Source organism: Tenrec ecaudatus, chromosome 8, assembly GCF_050624435.1.
Source record: "Tenrec ecaudatus isolate mTenEca1 chromosome 8, mTenEca1.hap1, whole genome shotgun sequence".
In the NCBI taxonomy this organism is placed as follows: Eukaryota; Metazoa; Chordata; class Mammalia; order Afrosoricida; family Tenrecidae; genus Tenrec; species Tenrec ecaudatus.
In genome coordinates, this window is record NC_134537.1 from 21977505 (window position 1) to 21987906 (window position 10402).

The 10402-nt window shown below is 39.6% G+C and overlaps 1 protein-coding gene across 2 annotated transcripts; it reads left to right on the plus strand.

Moving 5' to 3' along the window:
• Positions 1-261: 261 nt before the first annotated feature.
• On the plus strand, positions 262-8744 carry TTC14 (tetratricopeptide repeat domain 14). Of its 2 annotated transcripts, XM_075556081.1 has the most exons (12): positions 262-560; positions 865-989; positions 1095-1294; positions 2196-2280; positions 2409-2538; positions 2895-3050; positions 4118-4189; positions 4891-5010; positions 5114-5236; positions 5522-5639; positions 6601-6710; positions 7479-8744. In XM_075556081.1, exons 1-12 carry the CDS (start codon positions 403-405, stop codon positions 8398-8400), a joined length of 2319 nt encoding a protein of 772 aa, XP_075412196.1. In that variant the 5' UTR covers positions 262-402; the 3' UTR covers positions 8401-8744. The 2 variants fall into 2 exon arrangements, with proteins under 2 accessions (XP_075412196.1, XP_075412198.1); XM_075556083.1 differs by lacking the exon at positions 7479-8744 and having other exon boundaries at positions 6618-6715.
• Positions 8745-10402: the final 1658 nt, after the last annotated feature.

The window sequence follows — 10402 nt, forward strand, 5'->3', positions numbered from 1 at the left end:
GGGTTCTCGCTCCAGGAAAAGCACTTAGAAGAGGCGCAATGCTGTTCGTGTTCGAGGCAAACGCTCCCCGTAATGTTCATTGGACGACTCGTAAAAACCGCTCACTTCACCGTAACACGGACACTGGGGCGATTAAAACACAAAATCGCGCCCCTCTAGCACATCAGCGCTACAGACTCGCGGACTCGGGAAACGACCCGCCTGCGCTTTGCGGCTTCCGTAGTCTCGCGCGGCCTCGCGAGACCAGGCTGCGTTCACGCGGCGCGGGGCTCGGGGCACTTCCGGGAGACAGCCACGTCGGCGAGTGCAGCGCGCCCCTCGGAGACCGCCCGACTGGAGTAGCGGGTGCGGGGTTGGAAGCGGTCACGCTTGCACTGCCGTCAGGCCCGACAGGGTCCGGCCATGGACCGGGACCTTCTGCGGCAGTCGCTGAGTTGCCACGGCCCGTCGCTGCTCTCCCTCCTGCGGAGCGAACAGCAGGACAACCCGCACTTCCGGAGCCTCCTGGGCTCGGCGGCCGAGCCAGCCCGCGGCCCGGCGCTCCAGCAGTTACCGGGCAGGTAGATGTCGCGAGGCTGCTCCCGGGGCGGCGGCGCCCGGGTCGATGGCCGCGAAGGGCGGCGTGTAGCGCGAGCTGCGGTCCCAACTTGGTCGCTGGCGTGGCCTGGCCGCGTCGCGGGTCGTGCACTCCGCGCCTCGAGCTTTCCTGTTGCAGCCTCCCGCTCGCTAACTTTTTCCCCGGCGTGGGCGGGAGGCTGAAATTTGGGATGAAGTCAGATGAGCGTTGAAAGCCATGCTAGAAAGCGTTGCAGATAATAATCCCGTTGTCATAGGTCCATTTTTTTCTGTCTTCTATTTTTTAAGAAAAGAGAAGCGAATTGACAATATTGAAATCCAGAAATTCATTTCCAAAAAAGCGGATCTCCTGTTTGCGCTTTCCTGGAAGTCGGATGCACAGGCGGTTTCTGAAGTTAATGAGGACCATGAAGGTGAGTCTTCAGCCCGGACAGCCCTTTCGAGATTGCGATGCGGTAGATTTACGGACAGATGAAAGTGAACTCGGAAACGGTAGTGGCTTTGTTTGTGGTTTTCAGAACACTATGCTGTCATGCCGCCTTTGGAGCAATTCATGGAGATCCCCAGTATGGACCGGAGAGAGCTGTTTTTCCGAGACGTGGAGCGTGGTGATATAGTGATTGGAAGGATTAGTTCCATCCGGGAGTTTGGGTTTTTCATGGTGTTGATCTGTCTAGGCAGCGGCATCATGAGAGACATCTCTCACTTAGAAATTACAGTAAGTTCATCGCTCTGCAGCTGTTTGCATTTCTTCTGTTTTGCTTTTGGTTTCTTTGATAGTCCTCTGAATTACGTCATTGTGGGAATTAAAGTATTAACTAGAGGAGGACTGGTTCTTTATTTAAAATTTTATTAACAGTGGAAATTACACTTTTTCCTTCGTTTGTTGATTTTTTTGCTCTTGGAGGGGGGGAGGTATTAGCAAGCAGGTGGGAGGTTTAATGGTATTCAGGGTTTATTGATTCTAACTAGTCATGTTCTTAATTTAGTTTTTATAGAATACTCTCACTAGATAAGTTATGGGGGTGGAAGTGTGACATATTTGCAATTAATTATTTGCACATTATAATAAGGTGCTTTACCCACAACGAATACTTCTGAACTTGAAATAATATATAGCTTTAAACGGTTTCGTACTTGCAGTCTATCCAGGTAGCTGCAAAGGAAGAAAGTCAGAAGGCATAACGGGGGTAGAAACTTTGGGGGAATTTGGCTTCTCGTTTTGATTGGGGTCTCTATACTCCCTAGACAAAATTTTTTAATTTTTGACAATTGCAAAATAACTATTTTTTCATAACTGTACTTAAATTTGTTTCCTAAAACTAACAGAAAGTTTCCTAATATTTTAGGGTCTGTCAATAGTGAACCAGAAAACATGGACTTGACAAAAAAATTACTTGTAATTAAAATGCTTATTTAATTAGGCCTTAGTGTGCTGGCTAGTCTTTAAGGTTTATTAGAAAGGAACAGTGCTAGTTTGTAGTTTGCCTTCACCAAGTTAATATGTACTGACTGATTTTTAATATGTATGTTAACTATTGGTTGCTATGCTAAACAAAGAATAAATGAAGACACTGTTACTGCCAAAGAATGACACTGTTTTTTAAAAATTGTTGCAGGCTCTTTGTCCCTTGAGAGATGTGCCTCCTCATAGTAACCATGGTGATCCTCTGTCATATTACCAAACTGGTGACATCATCCGAGGTGAATAATTTCATCCTACTTAATAATAATCACTTTTTTTACAATCTTGAACATCAGCATGTTGAAGTGTTTGCTGTGGTATTTTAACTTGCGTTTTCATATTAACCGATTAGTTCTCGTGTTTTTAGCTGGAATCAAGGATATTGACAGATACCATGAAAAGCTTGCAGTATCGCTGTACAGCTCATCCCTTCCACCACATTTAGCAAGTATTAAATTAGGTGTAATCACTTCTGAAGAGCTTCCTTTGTACTACAGGTAATTTATCCCAGTTGTTTCAGCAATAGTTTATAAGATAGCAAGTTTTATCAAGTTCAAAAACAGTTGAAGGTAATTTTTTTACTGTAAAATGTAGTTTGTTTTTATAAACTTTAAAATTACTTTAAACCTGATCAGTGGAACCATGTAATATAGCCACATTTTTATGTGTATTGAAATCCTTATGTTCATGCTTTCTCTTTAGTAAAATGAGACATGCTAATTAGCTATCATGGACAAACTATAACAATACTGTGACAAAGAATACTCGTAAAAATTGGAGAATTCAGTACAGGGATCTTCGTATTAGTTGTACTTATTTTTGTTGTGATTTTTTAATATTTTTTTCTTTTAAGGAAGAGTGTTGAACTGGACAGCAACTCTCTGGAGTCCTATGAAAATATCATGCAGAGCTCCTTAGGATTTGTAAATCCAGGAGTAGTTGAATACCTTCTTGGAAAACTAGGAATCGATGAATCTAATCCTCCTTCTTTAATGAGAGGCCTACAAAGGTATAGTAAAACAGTGTTCTCTTAGGTGGTGGGGGAAGACTGATGAGCCACATAGCTGGGAGGCTTACTTGGCCAGTCTCTGCCTGCTTACAACAGTAGGCTGGGTGAGCCAGGTGATCCCATCTCCTAGAATGAAATGTCTTATTGATGTTTAAGAGTGAATAGTGTGACTAAGCAGTAGAGAGCTACAGTCATGTGTCACTTAGCATCCGTGATACACTGAAATTTGGGTGTTGTGTGTGAATACGGTGTCGGAGTCTGGTCCTGCTCTGAAACATCTCCATTTCTGGCGGTGATTGCCAGTGTACTAGGGATTCTTTTTTGTGTTAGCTGTTTTTCCATATCTGACACAGATCTCTCTAGCACTTGTATTTGCCATTTGCTTTTGAGAATCATCGTGGTCCTCATGTGCCATTCACTGATTTCCCACCTGTTTAGTAAGTTTCGTTTCACTTTCAGATCGATACTTCTCCTTTGCTTCCTGTTGCTGCTGCTGTCTCTAACCAGTATTGCTGCATTTGGGAGCCACCATGAGCTTCACAGTAAAATTTCCCAAAGAAAACTGAACAGAAAGATAGTGCTACGGCTACACAGACGCACAGTACATGAGATTGGATACTGCTGCCTACGAGTTGACGCATACAGCTGTATCACACAGTAAACTTCTTAGATAGAAAGTACAGCCATAAGCCAGTAACAGGCATTTATTATTATGACAAGACATTTAATGCATAGGCATTTCACACTTGGCATAATTGTTGCATGTGGGAAGCTGCTGGATTCACTACATCCTGTTTAATCAGGATTTATGAACATTTTGGGAACACAAACTTGTCCATGTGGACATTGCCATGAGCAGACATTATGGGACACATGGCTATGTATAGAACCTTATAGGGATGTTTATTCTGCAGAAACATGACAGTTCAAGCATTTTGTTCCATACGTAGAATATAAATAAATCTCTTGCTTAGAATTCATTCTTTCGCTTGAGTGACTCTCGAGCATAGTGAAGGTAATAGTGTTCTTAAAAAGATATTTTAAATTTGATTTCTTTCCTTTAATAGCAAAAATTTCTCTGAAGATGATTATGCTTCCGCATTAAGAAAGAAACAGTCTGCATCTTGGGCCTTAAAATGGTATGAGGACTTTTTATTTTCCATGAACATGGTATATTTTTTTATTTAGAGCTTCTTGGTTTCTCTTAGTGTATTTTACTTTCAGCATTCTTATCTTGCACATATTATTAAATTTACCTCTATGAATTTCATGCTTTTGATGCTATTGTAAATTAAAGAATTAAATTTTTTTTGAAGTTTTAGTATCTAATATGGTTTCTAATTAGTTTCTAATATTGGTAGATATGCAATCTATTGTATATGCAATCTGTAGATAAAAATGTGGTCTGGCCTGGTACTTTGTGACCTTATTAAGCTCACATAGATCTAGTAGATGTTGTAGACTGAAGACTTTGTCTTTCAACAACCCTATTGTCTAAAAGGCTAGGGGGTAATAACGCAAGCATTCCCTGTCACCATTAAGGCACCAAGTATGTTTACAAAGGAAGTAAAATATTTTGTGTCTCTGTCACAGACTTTCATATGAATGTATGTGGTATTTGTTTTAAATCTAAAAGTTTAAAGTTTTATTCACACTTTATTCATTTTTTTCCTAAAATAAATAGTATATTTAGTAGCTGGGTTTCAATAGTATTGGGCAAATATTTCAAGGCAAAGTTTTTGCCAAAACTGATGACTCTTGCTTTCAAATTTATCCACACTAAACACTTTCTTTAGATACTCTATGAATGATTGCAATACTTTACAAAATGTCTTCTTAGTGTGAAGATTGGAGTGGATTATTTTAAGGTTGGACGCCATGTTGATGCTATGAATGAGTACAATAAGGCACTGGAAATAGACAAGCAAAATGTGGAAGCTTTAGTAGCTCGTGGAGCATTGTAAGTAATTCATAAACTTTAAGTATTTACAAGGTAAATGTGTTTAAGATGAACATGTAGCTCATAGATCCATTTCTCTAGTGTGGTTTCTTTGTGTTTCTAGGTATGCAACGAAAGGAAGTCTGAACAAAGCCATAGAAGACTTTGAACTTGCACTGGAGAACTGCCCAACGCACAGGAATGCAAGGAAATATCTCTGCCAGACACTTGTAGAAAGAGGGGGACAGTAAGTGTCAGCCAGCTTTAATAATATATTTCTCAAAGTAACAGGCAGACTTTACTTGGTAAATTAAACTACTGTTTGGTTTTAAGAGGCCTTTGCAGGCTCTTTTTGTTTAAGGTTTAATTCTTGATGTCCCCTTTTTTCCAAATAGATGAGTAAAAAGCACAATGCAGGTATTCTTTAGTGGAGGATGGGCAGGGACTTCTAAATATTTTTTCCTTAATGTGTTTTCTCATAAGTATCTGGGGGACTTTTTGTTTAAAAGTTTATCTTCCTTCCAAATAATAGGTTAGAAGAAGAAGAAAAGTTTTTAAATGCTGAAAGTTACTATAAGAAAGCCTTGGCTCTGGATGAGACTTTTAAAGACGCTGAGGATGCTTTGCAGAAACTTCATAAATATATGCAGGTGATTCTTTATTTGCTCTTAGAAAGTTAATGAGAATTGAAATTAATCCCAAAACTTAACTTTTCTAGAGTAAACTCGTAGACTACCTAATGATGCACCATAAAAACGCTCTTCAGTTGAGATACATCTTTTACTAATTGGATTTGAAATTGACTTCATATGTATAATGCTCCTTCATGATTATTTGTTAGTAAAAAGTTTTGTTTTTTTTTAGAAAAAAGGCTATGAGAAAATGTTGATGCTTAAGTTTGGTTTGTGGTTTTGACATCTCCATTGTAGTAAACTTTCCTGTTGAGTAACAGTTGTCAGTGTCGCTAATGTAACTGAGCTATTTTTGAGAAGTATGTTAAATTGTCTTTTCCTGTAATACTGATGATGATGTTTTCTCATGCATTTTCTTCTGAATTGGACCATTGCTGCTGTGTCTGTGACATCTGGTGCTGCTCATCCCCATCCACAAACTGGAAAATGGTTTCTTATGTAATCATGCATCCAACTGGGCTGTGCTATTTTTTAAATGGTTTGTATATGAACATGGTGATTCTCCCTCAATCCGCCTTAATGGAATTTCTTTAACTTGTAAAATTGGTATCCTATTTAAAATTTTATTTACTTATTTTTAATAATTCTGGGGCTATTTTAATATTTTCTTATTTCTTGCCCTCTGGGTCGTGGGTACCAATGCAATGGTTTCCTCTTTTTTTCATGGAATGCCAACTGCAATATGGTCCTCAATACTGTTCTGGCCATTCCAATGATTAATGCCAAACATCTGTATGATTAATGCCAACCATTTGAATGATTAATTTTTCACATGTTAAAAACATTTGTTTAATACTGGATATATGGTGATTGGGGGTATACTAAACCTGGTTGCTGGTGGGGACTGGTTTGTTGAATACTGGGTGTTATGTCATCTATTTTTAACGTGTGGTTTTTTCTGATATCTGGGTTCTAAAAGAAATCTTTGGAATTAAGAGAAAAACAAGCTGAAAAGGAAGAAAAACAGAAAACAAAGAAAATAGAAACAAGTGCAGAAAAATTGCGTAAGCTCTTAAAAGAGGAAAAAAGGTAAACTGTAATATCCTGTGTGTTTTTTTAACCTAAAGCCACTGCTGAGTTGAACCAAAGTGCCATGTGAACGCAAAGTAAGTAAAAATTAAAAATCAGAGTATTTCAAGTGTTCATGGGTGTTAAGAATTCTTAGCAAGTGAATTGTAAAGATAGTGAAAATATAAGGCTAGAATTTGGCCCCCTACATTTAACCTTAGCATTAAAATATATAGTGAGTTATTTTGTCACCTTTTTAGGTAGACAGCTTTAGAATTAGAGCACTGTTTCTCAGCTGAGCGTGACTTTGCCCTCCAGGGTTCCTGTTTGGCTGTGGGAGACATTGTAGGCTTTGTAACTGGTAGCTAGTTACTGGCCTCTAGTGGTAGAGGGGACAGGGATACTGCGGAACATCCTGCCGTGCACTGGACACTGTTCCTCACAGCTTAGAACTATTGAGCACAAGAGAGTCAAGGCTGAGATGGAGAAACCATGAGCTCTATAATATAGCGAACCAGGTGCTGTATTTCAGTTCTCTTTTGTATGTGTTGGGATTTTTTTATTATGAGAATGATGGATTAGCTACCTTGACACTGTCTACAGAAGATTTTTTTCCCTGAGAAGTCATGACTAATGGTAAAATTAATTTTGTATTATGAGTTATTATTTTATCATCTGTCCATATTAAGGTTTTAAGAAATCTTTAAAGGGAACAAAAAGTACCAAAACCTTTATCAGTAATATAGAAACCTTTTGTACTTATCTGATGAGTGGACTACATTCTTTTAGGTTAAAGAAGAAAAAAAGAAAATCAACTTCCTCCTCCTCGAGTGTTTCTTCTACTGATGAATCAGCTTCTTCTTCTTCATCATCTTCCTCTTCCAGTCACAGAAGGCATAAGAAACACAAGAAGAGCCGTTCAGAATCTTCTCGGAGTTCCAGAAGGCACTGCTCTAAGGCATCCTCAAGGCAGGTAGACGATGACAGGAGCGAGGAGTACTACCCTCTTCCAGTCAATACTTCAGCATCCTTCCTTAACCAAAAACAAGAAGTGGAAAAGTTCTTAGAAAAGCAAGATAGATTACCCTATCCAAAGACACAGGTAAAAGAGAAAGATAGATATTCTCTCTCTTCATCTTCAGCTGAAATTCCGGATGATTTTGGAGGTAGGTCTGAAGATTCAAGAGATTCTTATAATAGCTATAAAACTCAGGCAGGTAGTAGCAAAACAGAAAAGCCATATAAATCAGAAAGACATTTTACCAATAGAAGAGATTCCTCAGAATCCTTCTTTAGGAGTTCAGAGGACAAGATACGAAATTACGGTAACAGGAGATTTGACAGGGATGTAGAGGGAAGAAAAGAGCATTCTAGAAGATGGGAGCCAGGTTCAGGGAGATACCCCACTTCACCAGCAAGCTCAGAATACTCTTGGAAGTCACTTGAAAAATATAAAAAATGTGCTTATTCTGGATCACGTGATTTCCTTAAACCTGAGCAGAGGTACCAATTAAATGCAAATCAGGGAGAGTATGAAAGAGAGGACGATGACGGGGAAGATGTTAAAACAGAGGCTTTGGGAGAAGATAGACCAACAAGCAAAGAGCAACCAGAAAGAGTGAAAAAGAATTTACCCCAGAATTTACTCAATATATTTAATCAGATAGCTGAGTTTGAGAAAGAAAAAGGAAATAAGCCAAAAAATAAATAAATATGCCAAGGAAATCACCATCATCACACTAAAGACTTAAAGTTTAGTTACAGCAGTTTCCTGCAGAAGTCTTTGTTCCTAAACTTATTTGCGACGAATGTGAATAGCAAAAAGATTTTTTTGCTTTTTCCCAAATTATATTTGTTTGAGTTCTAGGTCTGTTTTTCACAGCTTGATGTTAAGTTTTTCATGGATGTTTATGTACAGTATTTCCAACTCTGATGACTTGTTCACCAAACAGTTATATGAAAGTATTGTTCCTTCATTGTATAATGGCTCATGAGAATTCTTGGATCCACCTTATTCTTGCTGATCAGAGAATAAATTTGTGTTGAACGCTTGAATTGTTTCCATCAATTCTTCTGTTAAAAACCCTCAGCTGTAGAGTTATATTTGAATATTTCTTTTTTTTAAACCTTTTATTAGGGACTCATATAACTCTTATCACAATCCATACATATACATACATCAATTGTATAAAGCACATCCGTACATTCTTTGCCCTAATCATTTTCAAAGCATTTGCTCTCCACTTAAGCCCTTTGCATCAAGTCCTCTTTTTTTCCCCTCCCTCATGAGCCCTTGATAATTTATAAATTGTTATTGTCATATCTTGCCCTATCCGGCGTCTCCCTTCACCCCCTTCTCTGTTGTCCGTCCCCCAGGGAGGTCACATGTAGATCCTTGTAATCGATTCCCTCTTTCCAACCCACTCATCCTCTACCCTCCCAATATCACCCCTCACACCCCTGGTCCTGAAGGTATCATCCACCCTGGATTCCCTGAGCCTCCAGCTCCTATCGGTACCAGTGTACAACCTCTGCTCTATCCAGACTTGCAAGGTAGAATTCGGATCGTGATAGTGGGAGTTGGGTGGGGGGAGGAAGCATTTGGGAGCTAGAGGAAAGTTGTATTTTTCATCGTTGCTACATTGCACCCTGACTGGCTCATCTCTAGACCCCTCTGTGAGGGGATAAGGTACCATTTTATATCCATCATTTATCTTTTGTTTTAGTATGGTGTCTTGTTTAATTGGCCACTAAAACCTGTTTGAATTAAAATGGGTTTTTTTTGGTGCCAGTGCCTTCTACCCAATTCAAATAGGTGCTTCACTGTGTTAGGAATGAAGCTAGGAGGTTGACTGGGGGCCCGTCTGACTTGTTTCTCTGTCACTGTTTATTCATAGTATTTCTAGCCCTCACAAAGTTCTGAACGTTACATATTGGCAAGACCATGGAGCCTGCTTCATCCCAGGCAACAGTCAATCAGAAAACAAGCACGTTGTAGTGACGACAGCAGCACACTAGATAGCTGATTTTCCTCTAGAAACCAGTGGGGAGCTCCTAGTATTGTAGAGTGCTCCACTTCCAGGGACTGGGCATATTTTCAGGTTGCCTAGAGTGAGTCGACATCCGTACTTGTTTTCACTTTCTCTCCCCCGATGCCTCCATTCTCAGGATCTGTGACTAAAAGGCTATGTGGTGCCTTGTCCCAAGCTCAGAATAAAGTGCAACACCTAGAGCTAAAGAAAAACTCATCAATTGTAAGGCTTCTCGCAAAGTAACTGTAAGTGATACGATAATGTACTTTGGGAGAGAGATAGGAGTCCTGGGCTTAAGATGCTAGGAGATGTAAATGACATGGGCCTTTACTACTGTCCTTCACGACTGCACTGGATGGAGTGGAGTGGGTGGGTATTCATCTAAAGTTCAAAGTGAAAGGATGGTAGATAAAGAAGCAACTTTATTGCCTCATTCTTGCCAACTAATACCAAATATTTTACGTACTAAGTCTACAAAGAAAAAAAAATGCCTCTTGCCATATTCCTTGACCTTTTTGAATCACAGCCACCAGCACTGCTTTATCCAAAGTTGCTGCTTTGAATACTTGGGTACCAAATAGGATAGTACTAACGCCAGCAGGCTGCTTGAATCCAGAAGTTCTTCACCAGAACTGTTTTTCTGGGGCATGTTAAGCAAAAGGACAAGCCCAGTCCTCAGAA

Excerpts from the sequence above, each read along its gene's own strand:
- TTC14 (XM_075556081.1), top strand. The coding sequence starts at position 403 with ATGGACCGGGACCTTCTGCGGCAGTCGCTGAGTTGCCACGGCCCGTCG. Across the intron at positions 2,539-2,894 it reads GAGCTTCCTTTGTACTACAG|GAAGAGTGTTGAACTGGACA; the intron begins GTAATTTATCCC and ends TTTTCTTTTAAG. Across the intron at positions 5,237-5,521 it reads CTTGTAGAAAGAGGGGGACA|GTTAGAAGAAGAAGAAAAGT; the intron begins GTAAGTGTCAGC and ends TCCAAATAATAG.